This window comes from Arvicanthis niloticus, chromosome 14 (genome assembly GCF_011762505.2).
Source record: "Arvicanthis niloticus isolate mArvNil1 chromosome 14, mArvNil1.pat.X, whole genome shotgun sequence".
NCBI classification, from domain to species: domain Eukaryota; kingdom Metazoa; phylum Chordata; class Mammalia; order Rodentia; family Muridae; genus Arvicanthis; species Arvicanthis niloticus.
In genome coordinates this window covers 29,339,704-29,357,577 of record NC_047671.1, presented here as the reverse complement: position 1 = coordinate 29,357,577, position 17,874 = coordinate 29,339,704, and the positions used below count along the sequence as shown (strand labels likewise).

Below are 17,874 nucleotides of genomic sequence, written 5' to 3'. Positions count from 1 at the left end.
ACCATGTCTTATAGCTATTTAGTTAAATTTCACAATGAACACACTGATATAATCTACTTACATTACTCACCCCCCCTCTGTGTGTGTGTGTGTCTATGTGTGTTTTCAAACTTTCTTGGCTCATGTGATCTTACTCCATGTCGAACAGTGAATTTTAAAAGCACAATTTATAGATTAATTGTGCTTATTTGCAAAATGTCATTATTTTCATAAATCTCTATAACAAAGCAATAATTTATATGAAAAGCATAAATAATTTGCAAAAGGGCATACTTTGTTACTCTTACAGTAACTCATTGTTCACAACTGTTTCTTTTCCATATATCCTTTGACAAGTTTAAATTATTTTCTATAATTATAGAATTAAATGATTTGGTCTAAAATTACATCTCCTTAACATTTAAAATCAAGCTGTGCCTTCTTTGATGTACTTTTCCCGCAGAGAAGTAGGGCGCACTTTATGCATATTTCTGGTAATATTTGAAGCCAGCACTTAAGAGAGAATAATAGTATTAATTGGAGAAACTACTATACCTCTTAGGATTTCTATTTTCACTATATTATAAAATAAAAGAAGCATCATTAGGCGTTTGCATTACAGCAGTAATATTCTCCATGTAGTCATGTAGTATTATGTAACTAAATCACAGAAAATGAAGTAAGTTTAAATATTCAAAGGACAAATTGTGAAATCTTTAATACATAGTCACTATTGTTTTATACCATGTAAATTATTCATTATTTCCTTGTAAGCCTTCACAATCACTCTAATTGTGGAATATCTCCTTCTTTGTATAACAATGCCTCCTTGCCCCAGCCCTCTTTAATCTTATATTAAAAAAATGTATGAAAATGCTTGCAATAAAACAGATTTTTTTTCCTTTCAGACAAACATAGTCTGGTAATAGATATCAGCAGAGTAAAATGTTTTCTTACACAAATAAATTAGGTAAAAGTTCTGTTTATTACAGGAAAAATTAATGCAATTATTTCTCCTTATTAGGGTGCATCAAAAATATTCATAGCTAGCTTTCCTAGTAATAGAATGGTCTCTGATTCCTCCTTTATGTCACCAAAGACTTCATGCTTCAAGTGGTCAACTTGTCAATTTTCAGGTGGTAAATCAAATGATAAGTGAAGTATTCTAAAGAAAATTTGGCCAAGGCCATTTTTATTTGCTTATTCAATACTTTCATTAATACTCTTAGAAAAGCAAACAGCTACAGAAACATACACAATCAAAATGGTGACTCCTATGACAATTATGTGGCATATTATTTCTCTAAATACTTCAGATAAACATAGTTGAAGCTAACAGTATTCTGTATGTTATATACCCTTGCATGCCTATTACAAGAGTGTTTAAACTGAAGCATGGGGAAGTAAATAGTCTATTCAAGATTACATGGTGGTTCAGTTTTAGTGCTAGGTCCATCCTTGATGGTCTCTGGCTTCAAAGTGTTAAGTTGCAAGGTGCATCTCCTAGCTAAGAGTTATGGTGAGACAACAAATAGGAATAGCTCTTTTCTTCAGAATATTTAAAATCTTATAGGAGATAAAGAGCAAATGTTTCTAGAATAGAATAGGAGGTCAGAGCTATTGAGAAATGCAGCAGGAAAATTTCTGAATTCTTTAGGGATTGAAAGCTCTTCCATGTGGTTTGCAAAGGTAACCTGATTTGTGATGAGGTTCAGTTTACCGGCAGAATAGAAGAATGCAAAACCAAAGGGTTTGCTGGGGAATGGAGGAAAAGATCCTTGGAGAGAAACTGTTTGAGCTCCTTATAATGGGAATGAGTGATGGATAGAGAATTTGTGAAAATTAGGGTCATTTTCTAATTTTAAAAACAACAACAGTAAAAAAAAAACCTCGTTATCTCATAATTTTTTTAAAAAAAAATGTTTGTTGAAATATTTAACTATCAGCCGGGCTGTGGTGGCACACACCTTTAATCCCAACAGCTCTTGGGAGGCAGAGGCAGGCAGATTTCTGAGTTCTAGGCCAGCCTGGTCTACAGAGTGAGTTCTGGGACAGCCAGGACTACACAGAGAAACCCCGTCTCAAAAAAACCAAACCAAACCAAACCAAACCAAACCAAAACAAAACAAAACAAAACAAAACAAAACGTAAGAAATATTTAACTCTCCACCCAACCCCTCTTTCTATAGCTACTATTCCCTACAAACCTCAACTTTAAGTCTTTTTTTTCCCTTTTCTTCTCTCTTTAATACCATTTAAGTTCAAGCTGTCCTGCCCACATAATCCTGAATGCATGACCTTCCACTGGAGTGTGATCAATTTACCAGGGCTACAGGATTAAATCTGTCCCTTCCCCTCCCTGCAGAAACTATAGCTCCTTGGCTAAGGGTAAGACTTTGTGCTTACCTCCCCTTCATATGTTTTATTTGGTCTGGCTTGAGGCTGCATAGGTCTTGTACATGCTGTCTTAATCACTGTGAATTCTGACATGCAGCGCTACTTTGTGTCTGCAACACTGTTTTGTTACAGTCATCTACCACCTCTAGCCCTTACTTTCCTGAAGTTCCCAGAAGACAAAAAGATCTCTCATACTCATGGATTGGCAAGACTAGTATTATAAAAAAGGCTACCCTACCAAAAGCAATCTACAGATTCCATGCAGTCCTCATCAAATGACTACAAAGAAACAGCACCTTTTAGACACATTGTAGAAAAGACAGTATCTCCAACAAATGGTGCTGGTAAAAATGCATACCCATATGTAGAAGGATGGAACTAGACTCTTGCTTCTCACCCTGCATAATAGTCAACTCCAAAATGTGAAGAAACTCAACAGGAAACCTGGTACTTTTCCTAGGATGTTTTCTGACAAAACAGGTGTGGCTAATGCGTGTCTAAATGTATATCTGTGCAATTAATTATCGGTTTAAATCCACTTCTACTAAATCTATGTACAAAGTAGTCAAAGCATCATGCAATGCTGTGAGATTTATAATGAAAAACAAAAGAATCCCTGCTTTTTTTTTACAAAAATAATTTACTCTTCAACCTTTTTATTTTTATTTCTGAGAATATTTTTTTATTTTACATCACCTAGTTTTCATTTTTTTTTTATTGCAACCCCTTTCTCTCTGTCTCTCAATTTTATGGACTTGTTAGTGGCATTTTCTGTTCTTTGCCTTATCCACTTAGGCATTGTGTTTATGTTTGTTGATGTCTCTTACTTTCTTTTTATTCAAAAGGATTTTCTCAGACATTTATTGACATTTATAACTTAAATCAAAATTAAATTATTTTACAATATGTTTGTGTGCTTATTAAAATCTTCATATGAATAGACTACATTGTCCTGAACCATCTGGTTGTATTCTTGTGGATCAAGGATGATTAAGTAAGGTAGAACCTTCTTTCATGCACTACACAAGTACATCTTGCCCTGCATTCCTTCATAAAACAAGTACTATCTTTAATGATGTACACATGTAGTTTCCTCTCACAAACATCTCCATAATAATCGGGTTCACTTTGCTTGCCTTTCCTTTCATGTCCCAGTTTTTACAATGTCTTTTTTTTTTCTCTCTGTTTTATAAAACATATATGTTAATGGTTTTCTGAAAAATGCACTAGAGATTTTTTTTAACTAAGAATATCACCTTATCTCCTGCTCTTGAGACAGATTTGAAATCCTTGTTCCATCAAATTCTGAAACAATCATTTTCTTGTTTCTATTATATTTTTGAAAAGTCTGAAGACACTCAAGTTTCGAAGCTTCTCCTTCCTCCCCTTTTAGGAGGCTTCTAGCATATTCTCTACTACAGAATCCTAAAGTTTCTTTGATTTACATTCCATGAGTCAGTTCCATCATAATGGTTTTGGTGAGTAAGCCTTTTCAATTTGAAAGGACCACCACTTCATGTGTTGAAAGTGGGCTGAGTTTTCATGAGTTATTTTATTAACTCCTTGCCTGATTCTCTGTTGACTCTTCTACAGTGGCCATCATCCCAGTATATTCAAACCTCCCAGATGAATCTGATTATTTTTATAAACTTCTGAATCTGTTCATTTTCTAAAGTTCTGTCAGCCTGTCAGCTTTTTTAAAAAAAGTTTTATGTTCTTTGATTTAACTTTCTAGTGTCTTTAAATCAACTTTAATTCCCACTTCTTTTTCTTTAAATTTAAATTTCTAATGTTACATTTAATTTTTGCTGTGCAGTTTTATATATAAAGAGAAGTGTAATGGAGATATAAATATATATATTACATTATACACACATATATGTATATATATATTTAGCATGACCTTATATATCACAATAATAATTAATTCCAACCACTTCCTTCATTCTTTTGATGTCATTACTTAATCTTTTCTTGTTTATTTTTCTAAAGTCTGTTTCTATAAAATGGCTTGTTCCTTTAATAAAATGTTTAAAATTAAGAATAAGGGGTCTGCAGAGGTAACTCGATGACTAAAGTGCTTGCTGTACAGCCATGGATTTCTGAATCTGGATCCCAGGAATTCACAAAGGCCTACCTCATATACATGTCTGCAAACCCAGAGCTGTAGCGAGCAGAGATCCTCGGGGCTTATTGGCTGGCTTTCCTAGCCATAGGATCTCATATGGATGAGGTCCAGGTTCAGAGAGAACTTGTCTCAGAAATTAAGGCGGTTTTCTGAGTGTATACCCCAAATATTCTTTATTCCGCTGCAGAGATTTGCACAACTGTATTTCTTGCCACTGAATTCATAATAGCAAGAAAATAGAATCAGCCTGGTTGTCATCCATGGATGAATGAATGGCTAACAGAAACATGACACATAGACACAATGGAATATTTTCAGAGGCAATGAAAAATTAGGTAATGAAATCTTTAGGAAAATGGATGAATCTGGAAAGTATAACATTAAGTGAGGTGATCAAAGCTCAGAACAATAGAAAAGAAGATGCTCTCCCACATATTCCAGCCTAAACGGTATACGGTTTTGTGTAAACATGTTTAAGTGTTGACAAAAATCTAAAATTCTAAAAAAAGAGATGCAGATGAATAGACCTCTTTAATGAAGGGTGAGGAGTGGGCAAAGGGCACATGGGTCATAAAAACCAAAATGAATGTGGAGACTGGAAACTCTAGAAGGGGATGGGGCAGCAGAAGGAAGACAGGATAAACGGAAAGAGAATCATGAAGTGCACCTCTTTAGAAGATGCCGTAATGCTATCTAACGCATGTGATGCTGGATGGACCCGGGGACTTACTAAAAACAATACAAAAGGATATGAGGTTAGGAGAGATACTGAGTGGGGGACTTTAGGGAGGCTGGAGGCAGGGACTGTTTTATATATGATTAACTGTGTGGCATAAATGTATTTTTAAAAAATAGGAATAAACTACTATTTTAAAGATACATAATGGATAGTAATCGAGGAAGACACCCAGTGCTGAGCTCCACCCTACACACACACAACCACACCACACACACACACACACCACACACACAACCACAACACACACACACACACCACACCACACACACACACACACACCACACACACACACACACACACACACACACCACACACAACCACAACACACACACACACACCACACCACACACACACACACACAACCACACACACACAACCACAACCACAACACACACACACACCACAACACACACACACACACAACCACACACACACACAACCACACCACACACACACACACACACACACACACCACACACACACACACACCACACACACACACACCACAACACACACACACACACACCACACACACACCACACCACATACACACACACACACAACCACACCACACACCACATACACACATACACACACACCACACACACACACACACACACACCACACACACACCACACCACATACACACATACACACCACACACACACCACACACACACACACACACACCACACCACACACACACACACACCACACACACAACCACAACACACACACACACACCACACCACACACACACACACACACCACACACACACACACACACACCACACACAACCACAACACACACACACACACACCACACCACACACACACACACACAACCACACACACACAACCACAACACACACACACACCACAACACACACACACACACAACCACACACACACACAACCACACCACACACACACACACACACACACCACACACACACACACACCACACACACACACACCACACACACACACCACACACACACCACACCACATACACACACACACACAACCACACCACACACCACATACACACATACACACACACCACACACACACACACACACACCACACACACACCACACCACATACACACATACACACCACACACACACCACACACACACACACACACACACACACCACACCACACACACACACACACCACACCACACACCACACACACACCACAACCCCCCCCACACACACATACACCACACCACACACACACACCACACCACACCACACACACACACACACACCACAACCCCCCCCACACACACACAACCACACCACACACCACATACACACATACACACACACCACACACCACACACACACCACACACCACCACACACCACACACCACACACACATACACCACACCACACACACACCACACACCACCACACACCACACACCACACACACATACACCACACCACACACACACCACACACACACAACCACACCACACACACACACACACAACCACACCACACACACACACACACAACCACACCACACACACACACCACAACCCCCCCCCCCACACACACCACACCACACACACATACACCACACCACACACACATACACCACACCACACACACACACACACACACACACACACACACCACACCACACACAACCACACCACACACACACTAAAAATAAGAGATGAAAAATCTAGTTACAGTTGTTTCTGGAAAATATGAATGGCTCTTATCTGCCAAGACTAGAGTAACCACTCTATAGATTATAGAAAATATGTTGTTTTTTTTTAACATATATCTTGTCACAAAATATGGGGCAGTTGTTTGGTCTGCTTGATGTATTAACACTAGCTACTTTAGGGTTTCTTATTTAAGTTGATTGTGATTTCTACCCATTGCAATTTTCAAGATTGATTTATCTTATGATAACTTGAATCCATTATTGTTTATTTGTAGCAGGTATCATGTTCCAACCTTTCATTTACCTTGTGTGCATATATTCACAAAATCTTCTGTTTGTGTTCAAGAGACCTGGAGTTACTGCTCTAGCTGCCATTTTACAAGACGTTGGCTGGAAATTTCTCTCTGGCTCTCAAGGGTTTCGTTATTTCTCTTTTTAAACCTATTCTGGGTTAACTCCATCTTTAATATAGTTAAGAGAATTTAGCATATAGCTACTATTCTTATACTTTCTTTTTTAAAACTTGCCTCACCACATTTATTATTTATTTATTATTCATTTAGTTTTTCTCTGTGTCTCTGTCTCTGTCTGTCTCTGTCTCTGTCTCTGTCTCTGTCTCTCTCTCTCTCTCTCTCTCTCTCTCTCGTTATGTGTGTGTGTGTGTGTGTGTGTGTGTGTGTGTGTGTGTGTGTGTGTTCACATACGTGGATATCAGAGAACAATGGGATACTTGCTGTGGTCTGTTCCCTCCTTTTCCCTGTTGATCCTGGCGATCAACCCCAGGTCATCATGGTTGGCAGCAAGCACCTCAACTGGCTAAATCACCCCCGACCCACACATACCCCACCACCATCACCACCAGCATCAGCACAAAAATAATTCCTTCTATTGTCTCTTTAATGTGTCTGCTGCTATCTTACGTTTCTAGTCATTCTACCGGATCTACCTTTTTTCTTCTCCTTTTATTTCCCTGTCTCTGACAGTTCACTTTTCTTACGTTTAAATCTATAGGCTGACATCTCTTCTTGCCATTTCATCCCTACGATCTCATGCATCTGCTTTGTTTGCCAAATGTTTTTCTTGGTGCTCTGGCTTATTTTTCTTCTCTTATGGGGATTGAGGAAAATGGTAGTTCTTCATTTTAATTTTTTTTTACTTGGACTTTGCATTTGTTACACTATTTTTCTTTCTTAGAAAAAAATGACTCATCTCAGAAAGAACTACTTTTACCACAGCAAGACATTCACCCTAGATTTATTTTGGAACTGTGTTCAAAACAGTTCTATACTTGCTAATTTCAACAAAGATGAGACATTGATTTTTTTTCCTGCAGCCTAATATTAAACCTGCTCCATGGGGGAAAACCTGTTTATGTGTTCCATACCTCCTGTAGCTCTGTGTTTCCTACTTCTCTGAAACAAATGTTGAAACCAGTAGATGATTCTACCTGAGTTTCTCATGTGAATGTCTGCACCCAAGGTAAAAACTGACAGTTTTGTGATCAACATTTTGAAACCATTTCTTTTCCTAGCACTTTGTGAACTCTGCTGTCTGTGAGAGCTTTCACCACAGGCTCTGCCCTGCTTCTCCTTTTGTGACCAGTTGCTTTTAGATGGACCTTCTCAGCCCTTGGAAATCCAAGCATTTTCTTAGTGACCGATATCATTCTAATTTATGAGTTTTAAATTGAAGTTGGGTACATTTTCTTTTCAATATTGTTTTTAAATAGCTTACATTCCATCAAATTTTTCTTGTTTAGTGCAGTTGTATGGCGGTATCTAGTAAATAGACACAGTTTTATAGTCATTATAAAATCTATTGAGTCAGCTCGCCATTATTCTTATAATGACCTAGTGTCTATATAAATACCCAAATCGTTCCTTCAGATTTTAAAGTTTTTCTTTTGCATATCTATAATATTCCATAAATTCTAAATAATATATTCCAATTACTAATTAATGCAAAGACAAAGGGAACTTAATAGAGTAAAGTGTAACAATAAATTCATATTAAACTATCTCTGGACATTTGTTGTTTTCATAATAGGTTTGTTTCATAGTTTCTCAGATGCTGACATTGTGGATGGCTGAAGCCATTGACATTATTACTGCTATGATTTTGTTATTATAACATGGTGCTGACATAAAGAACAACAAACAAATTCAATTATAAGTTATAATTTCCAACATAAACTTCATATGCTTTGTCTAAAATTTTACTGTACTTCACATGTAATATGATTTGTGCCGTTTAGTTTTTAACTCTTGTTATTCTTAATAGGCACTTAATTAAACAACTTAATCCCAATAAGCTTTAATTTAGTGAAATCTTCACAATGTTATGTTTTTGTAATTAAATATGCCAAATAGTACATTAACTTCACTGAAGCATTGAGTGTATGTAGCAAAATTTAAAATTGTGCCTTGATAACCATGAAAATAAAGATGTATTACTTGAAGGTGCCAGCTACATTCTCTGAAGACTCCTAATAAAAAATTTAATATAAGGTTGCCATATCCTTGAGTAGTTATTTCCATGTGATTGTTTTTGACTGAGTGCTATTTACTTAGATAGACTACAATGCTAAAAAGTCGTGCATGCTTTTATTTTATTACATGCAGTTTCAGTAAGCACTGAAATAGTTGACAGGGAAGACAATGGATTAAACAGACTGATTATGAAATTCCCTAAAGATAATAGAGCCTAGTGTTCAGAAACCTATGTATACTTAATTCCAACTGGTTTCAAAGTCTCTATCTTAGCTTAACTATCCATTCTTTATAGATTGGTCCTCTCTAAATATGAAAGAAAAAACTTGAACAATAAGCTATATGCTTCTTGTAAAATCTTACTGAAGATACTGTCATAATTACTATACCTGAAGTATGTATAAATGAACTACTTTTAAGAATATTTCCTGCCCACAACTAGACACCATATGCTACCAAATAAAACCCCCAGGACAGGAATGTATTACCTCCTCTTGAGTCATTGACAGATGGTGTCCCATAGAACTGCCAAACACCGTGGTTACCCCCTTCCAACATGACTGTAAGATGGAGAAATATGGCTTTTACTCAATAGGAAACTTAGCCCCTATTTGCTAGCATTCATAGTGCTAGAAGGTGCTATATATGTTACCACAGGAAAAAGGTAATGTTCAACCTCACCCACCTGCGAACCCTATAAGCTATATAATAATAGCCTGCCTGTAAGATGTACCCAATGGTACAATAGTGAGCTCGCTTATCAGTTCTTTAAGGTTATTTCTGAAATCTACATTGTTTTTAATTAGGCTTGTGTATAAATGTTGATATATATTCTTAAATTTGCATCATAGTATTCCTTCTTATTTATCAGTTTATTAACGTATACCTCATGCACACTGAAGCTCCTTGATGCTCTCCTCTGCTTCCTTCTTCTCTTTCTCTTCCTCCACCCTCTTCTTTCTCCTCTTCTGGGTGCTTATTTTGATGGGTGTGGTGGAGAGCTTTTGATTTCATGGCAATGGAAGAAGTGTGAACTGGGAGTTTAAATGCTGATTCTAAATGTGTTTTTCATTTATGTTCCTGGGTTAGTAAGCTTCTTGTCTTTTGGGTTCTTTTCTTAATGGATGATCTAAAAGTTTTTCTGATTCGTAAGTGTCAAGCATGTCTAAGTGGATATAATTTGATATGAACATCTTACCAAGAATTTCTGATGTGGAACCAGTACACCAGGACACTAGCCAACATTCAGTACTCACCTGTCCAAGAACCTATTTCTGCAATGCTGGGTAGTAGGCCTTTTGTTTCACTCTTCAATGAACATCCTCCTAGAAATACCCATGCCATGTCCTCTGTGCCTCTTTATTCTAAAGGGTTGAGTAGGAGGTTCTGGAAATATTTGAATGATTTGGGGCTGGTTTCAAGAGAAATAAAAAATGCAAAACCTTGCAAATACATAAAACGTTGGCTTACAGTATTTCCTCCTACGTTCTTAATATTTGTTATCTGAGTCCAAGTGGAAATAAAAATACTGATCTAATTAGAAGCAGAAACTAAAACGGTTGTTTCTAGGAGGGTTGAAATAAATGTTTCCTTGACACTGAAATAAGGTCAAGGGCTCTACCATACAAGACAGAGGCTGAGGTCAATAATAATACAGCATGTGGTTCAAGGATGGATTTCACGAAAGGGCAGCTATGATGTAGCCAATATGCTAATTAGCTAGGTTCGATAACTTCACATACTTCAAAACCTCATACTGTAAATGATAAATTCAATTTTACCTGTTGGTTTTAGAAATAAGACTTGTGAGTTCATATAAATATAAATTTACAAAGCATATTAACAATGAAGTGCCACATAAGCTCATACTTATTAACTATTTTCATTTAAGTGTTTTATATTCATGCTCGTTTTCCTTCCCATCTTACATTCTGGCTGCTGTTCACTTTTCAGATGCAGCAGCTGTTCCATGAAAACTACGAACACAATCGCAAGGGTTACATCCAAGACCTTCACAACAGCAAAATCCACGCAGCCATCACGCTCCATCCGAACAAAAGGCCCGCGTACCAGTATAGACTTCATAACTACATGCTCAGCCGCAAGATCTCTGAGCTCCGCTACCGCACCATCCAGCTCCACAGGGAGAGCGCTCTCATGAGCAAGCTCAGCAACACTGAAGTGAGCAAAGAGGACCAACAGCTGGGAATGATGCCTTCTTTCAACCACTTCCAGCCTCGGGAGAGAAATGAGGTCATGGAGTGGGAGTTCCTGACAGGGAAGCTGCTTTACTCAGCTGCAGAGAACCAACCCCCTCGACAGAGCATCAACAGCATTCTAAGGTCAGCTCTGGATGACACTGTCCTGCAGGTGATGGAGATGATCAACGAGAATGCCAAGAGTAGGGGCAGGCTCATTGACTTCAAAGAAATTCAATATGGCTACCGCAGGGTTGATCCCATGCACGGGGTGGAGTACATATTGGATCTGCTACTCCTGTACAAAAGGCACAAAGGGAGGAAACTGACTGTGCCTGTGAGACGCCATGCCTATCTTCAGCAGCCGTTTAGCAAGCCTTTCTTCAGAGAAATGGAAGAACTCGACGTCAACAGTCTGGTGGAGAGTATCAACAGCGGCACTCAGTCATTCTCCTTTATCTCCAATTCTCTAAAAATACTCTCTTCTCTTCAAGAGGCCAAAGAAATAGGAGGGCACAATGAAAAGAAAGTACACATTCTTGTTCCACTCATTGGAAGGTACGATATTTTCTTGAGATTCATGGAGAATTTTGAAAGTACGTGTCTTATCCCAAAGCAAAATGTAAAGCTTGTCATCATCCTTTTCAGCAGGGATTCTGGCCAAGAGTCCATCAAGCACATTGAGTTGATCCAAGCCTATCAGAGCAGGTACCCCAGCGCAGAATTGATGCTCATTCCCATGAAGGGGGAGTTTTCCAGAGGTCTTGGTCTTGAAATGGCTTCTTCCCGATTTGACAATGACACATTGCTGCTATTTTGTGATGTTGACTTGATTTTCAGAGGAGACTTCCTCCAACGCTGTAGAGACAATACAGTTCAGGGACAACAGGTATATTACCCCATCATCTTTAGCCAGTATGACCCAAAGGTCACCCGTATGGGAAATCCTCCCACAGAGGGTGACTTCGTATTCTCAAAGGAAACTGGGTTTTGGAGAGACTATGGCTACGGAATCACATGCATTTACAAAAGCGATCTACTGGGTGCAGGTGGATTTGATACCTCAATACAAGGCTGGGGACTGGAAGATGTAGATCTCTATAATAAAGTCATCCTGTCTGGCTTACGGCCCTTCAGAAGTCAAGAAGTGGGAGTGGTGCATATTTTCCATCCTGTTCATTGTGATCCTAACTTGGACCCTAAGCAGTATAAGATGTGCTTAGGATCCAAAGCAAGTACTTTCGCCTCAACCATGCAACTGGCTGAACTCTGGTTAGAAAAACATTTGGGTGTCAGGGATAATCGAACTCTCTCCTGACAGTCCAGGCAATACATACTGCCTTTGGAAAGGGGAGTTTACCTCAGTGTTGGCTGTTGTTATTTTTATTTTATTATTGTTATTTTATTATTATTATTATTGTTGTTGTGTTGTTGTTGATGATGTTGTTGTTGTTATAATTTTATTTTATTGTCTTGGTCTTAAAGTATTCTTGGTTGTCTTCCAAAGGGTGTTTGTTGACCTCAAGCAAGAAGAGTCTGCAGTTCACTGATACTTCACAGTCAGAGTTCTACTGAAGTCGATACATGTATTACTTTTTTAGATAACTTTATTTGAGATCGAGTTAAATCGTGGCAATCAAATGACTTTGGAAGCTCATTCATCACGAGAGACAGCTTAGAAGAATGTTCTCTTAGGGCTTAAAGATGCAATATTGACTTTTCTTTTGTTTGTCAACTTCAATGTGATACAAATATTTACCAGTGAAGGGTACCACAAAAGTGCTTTATGCTTCCCCTGGGGAAGGGACTCTGTGACAGAAACTTGAGTTTTGTAATTTATACGAGGACTTAAATATATAGACAATAATTTTCTTCATCGTTAGAATTTTTAAAGTAAATGAACACCTATGATTGTATGTTTATTTTTTAAGAAAAAAAAAATTTTAAAAACTGAGGAGTCCTGTTCCACAAGCAACCGGTACTGGCTACCCTGGTCTTACGATGACAAACTCCTCACAATTGTCTGCTATAAATGCGAAGGAACTTTATTTTCTCAAGGAAATATGATTTAATGAAATATTCATGTACATTTTAGAAGCTTTATGAAACAATGTCCTTCATTTGCTGGCAAGAAGATAAAATATGACAGAACCTGTTTATTTATAATAAAACACAGGTATAACCGTATTCTTTTTCAAAAACATTGATAAAGTTGTGTTTTTATTTTCCTTCTCGTTTGATGTAATTTTTAGGGTGGTGTTCGCCAGAACATGCTGACTTCTCTAGATGGGAAAAGATACAACAGGATTACGAGAAACGCACTGTGTTCTGCCTTACTTCTTAAGTGGTTCACAAGAATATATTCTTAATTCAGTAATTCATCATTTGAAAGGGGTCTCTCTTCCCAGTCTCTGAAGACTAGAGTTCCTCTAACCACAAAAGACTAGTTCAGAATCTGCCTTGGGAAGTATATAAAAATATAATAACCCCCGGGGAAATTATAAATAAAATTAATTTTATAATTATGGAAAAACACCTGGGGAAGTATCTAATTTCTCCATTTTTCTTTGAACAGAGTTTCTAGAGAAACACTATCATATTTAAGAAATGTAAGGAAGAATGAATATCAGTACACAAGGAAGCCTCATGAGATTTAATTTTAAAAATCATCTTGTGAACAAGTAACACATTTACACAAAAATCATAGGAAAATGCTTAGGTCTCTGCGATTATCTGGCTTCTTGCATTGCACTCAGACCTTCCTGGTTGCACCCAGATTACTGTTTGGCTGACATGTGTCTGCATACCTGTCTTTAGTTTCTAATGAAGAAAAGATACATCTTTTACAGTTTACTCTGTATGAACAAAATGAAGAAATTGACTTTGGTTTTTCACCAAATAAGAAAACAAGTTGCACCAAAATTATTCTGAGCTCACATCTCACAAATTGTTGTCGTTATTTGGAACAGGCTTCCACAAGGCCACCAAACAATGATGGGTCCTAACCAGGTAAAAACATCTCTTGCTGAAAATATTTTCAGGGATTCAAAATAACATTACTTAATATTGAGAAAAGCAGGATGGAAATCTCCCTCCCTAAATATATAATGTTAGTAATTCTGAGTTCCCTAGAAAGGGAAAAATAATGATGACATTTTCATTTTTGACAGGGGACAGCAATTTAAAATTGACCTTTCTTCCACATTGTCTTAAGGGATTTTGCAATTATTTTAATAGTTTATTTTCTTACATTATATAACTTACCTCTTTTATACACTTTATTTTCTTAAAAAGCAAATGTGTTAACATTCGGTGAGTTGTTGTGTATAATTATTGCCAAATGATCATGATTAGTTACTGTTTTAGCAACTTATCTGAGCCTACCATTTTCTTTAAAATAAATGAGTGATGCAAGAAGTTTTTACTGAATAGTAAACTAAATGCCTCATTTAAAATATTCTAAGTTATAAAGATATCCAAGGGACAAGGAAGTGTTTTAATTACATCATTGCTTTTTTTTATTTGTGAGATTATAATAAAATATCCTCATTTCCCCTGCTATCCCTCATAACCCATTGCTCTCTTTCAAATCCTTGATCCCTTTCTTATTAATTGTTGTTAAATTCATATATCTTATATTTATATATTCTTAAATATAAACAACACATATAACATTCTCAGTCTTATAATGTCAGTTGTATGTGCATTTTCAGAGCTGATCATTTGGTGTTGGATAACCAGTCAGTGTGCTCTTCCCTGGGGAAGACTATTTCTCCCACTCTCAGCGTTTCTTAGCTGCTCAAAGTTCTTTGAAGGGTTGATGCTTTGTTAATTGATAGAACTGTATAGAAGAAAATGAAGGGTTACAGAGATCTCATCTGAATGTAACTGCAAACCCGCACTATATATTGATATAGATATGTCTACAATACGGTCTACAATTTAACATGCATTTCTGACAAGTTTTTTTTTCAGGTAATTCAGGATTCCCTGAAGATTTAAGGGTCTTGATGTTGGCAAAATTAAGTTTGTCCTCTTTATATGGTATCTGTTTTCTCAGTGTATTAAGGTTAAATGAAACTACAATGTGAATGCAGTCAGAAGTGAAAGATGTACAGTGTCAGTTATACAAAGACAGCATTCATTTATTTGGATATCTGTGAATACTTTTATCAAATATCACACCCCAAAAGTTTCCTTGTTCTTCAGCAACACTACAGGTAAGTGATTACCCACTCAAAAGCATGCAACACGTTTCACTTGAATTTTCCTCTTAAATACAATCCTCAAAATAGCTCTCAAGATCATCCAGAATATGTTCAACAGATGAAGAAACAGAGGTTTTCATCAATTAAGGTGCTCTGTAGAGTTCAGGTTTAAGCTAAAGAATATCTGAATTGGAAGCACTTGCCCTGGGCCTCTGCCAAACATGGCTCCTCTGGGATATTGGACAGGATATAGTTATCAATAGAGGGCAAAGGTCAGCTGTCAACGTAGACGTATTTGATCCACACTTGAACTGGTTTCTATTGCCACATGTTCTGGAGAGATCTAAGCCTGTTGAATCTACCAACTTTCTTTACAATCCTCTTCCACTTTGTTGGTTCCTTTTTGTACAGAGCTCTGTTAGGGAAAGGGAATCTTCAAAATTCATGAAGCCAGCAGCTGTCCTTCTGTTTCATCTTGTCCACCTAGGTACAGAAGTGTTCCACACTGATGAAAGTTGGCATGTGAACACGGTATGTATGTCATTTCCATACAGATTCAAGATAAGTACACTGTCACTAATGAAATGTTTCAAGATCTAAGAGTTGTGCCCATTATAAATATTAATAGCTTGAAATCCAAGTACAGGAATGAAATATTCAAATGTGTGCTCATAATCCAAGCAATAAATAAATGTTCACCAGAAACATAGACATTTTAACATAAGAAGTCATAAGGCAGCAGCCCTTGGCTGGAGCAACTGATTAATGGCCCAGATTAACTTTGGATGTTTCCTTTTAGGAACTGAGCTCAGTGTATGAGATTCCTTTGTATCAGTTTGATTGTTCAGACATTCATTTAGCTAGGACTCATTATGTTGTCCTGGGGAGAACACTGTAGGCAGACCTGGATCTGGAGATTTGCCTTCTCCCTTCTCTCTCTCTTAACCGCAAGTTGGTTCAATGCAAGTCTCCAGTAGCTCATGAAATATCTGTAGCTTTATGCTGGCCTTGATGATACTATTTAAATGTGAAAGCAAAGCTTTCTCCACATTCTGTTCATGTGGCCAAGCTAATCACTGTGTCCCCACTGTCTCTTGCTTCGGTCAGTTGCCTGTTGTCCTGTACACTCTAGGAAGCTAGTGTGTTTTACTTGAGTGGCTTCTCTACTGCTAGGAATCCAGAGTTATACATTTACTTTCTAATTTATGCTTAATTACTAAAGGCCTTTCACTTTTAGAAAGTGTCCTGGGTTGAGGGGTGTTGTTACAGGATAAACCAACAAGTGGATGTCTTCAAAGATAATAAAGGAAGAGATTTGTACCTGCTACTGGCTTGCCTACTTTCCCCTGTCATCTTCCTTTCATCATCTTAGTTGCTTTTCTTTAGCATGCTGTATTAGCGGATTGTGTCTGTACTGATGAACAGTCCTTCAGGGACATCAATAGGGAGCAGCTTCTGTAGTCAATGTGGTCCAGCTTCTTTTGGCCACAGCCCTATTCAGATGCCAGCCATTCTGCCAAGTTTGCCATGACAGATGGTGAGGATGATGTGAGACACCAGCAATGATTCATTCCCACAGATGGTGATGAAGCTGCATCTGGATCAGTCCAGAAACCACCGTGCCTGCCAGGACATTTTAGTGTCAACTTCAATTTCATATCCCATTATACATTTTCCTCTTCTATTCTGGTCTGCAATGCCACCAACATCTGAGCCATGTGTGGTATTCTATTCCATCCTTGGTTTTATCTCAATGAAACTCTTTCAATATATTAGTTCTACAGGTTGACAAAAAGTTCTCATTGAGTTTGTTGATGCATTATTAATACTTAAACAGGTTTTTGGAATTCTACTGTCATATTATAGAAAACTTAGTCAACAGGCAATTGAGTTGATAAAATCGTATATGAAGTTGTCCTACTAGGAAGAGACTTACAATGTAAACACAAACACAGAGTGACACAAACAAAGATGCAAACACTCGTGCTACCCATCACATTAAACAATGAGCAAATATTAACTGAGAAATTATTTGGTAAAAATACTAC

General features: G+C 37.5%; 1 protein-coding gene and 1 pseudogene across 1 annotated transcript in view; one reads left to right on the top strand and one right to left on the bottom strand.

The window, feature by feature from the left end:
• The window catches only part of LOC117719737 (elongation factor 1-alpha 1-like), a 165,822-nt pseudogene extending 155,058 nt beyond the window's left edge, over positions 1 to 10,764 (bottom strand).
• Chsy3 (chondroitin sulfate synthase 3) overlaps positions 1 to 13,846 on the top strand; it is a 241,215-nt gene extending 227,369 nt beyond the window's left edge. The window contains exon 3 of the mRNA XM_034517627.2: positions 11,374 to 13,846. Coding sequence (XP_034373518.1) covers positions 11,374 to 12,936 — 1,563 coding nt within the window. The 3' untranslated portion in view covers positions 12,937 to 13,846. The remainder of the gene's footprint in view (positions 1 to 11,373) is intronic.
• The last annotated feature ends 4,028 nt before the right edge of the window (positions 13,847 to 17,874 follow it).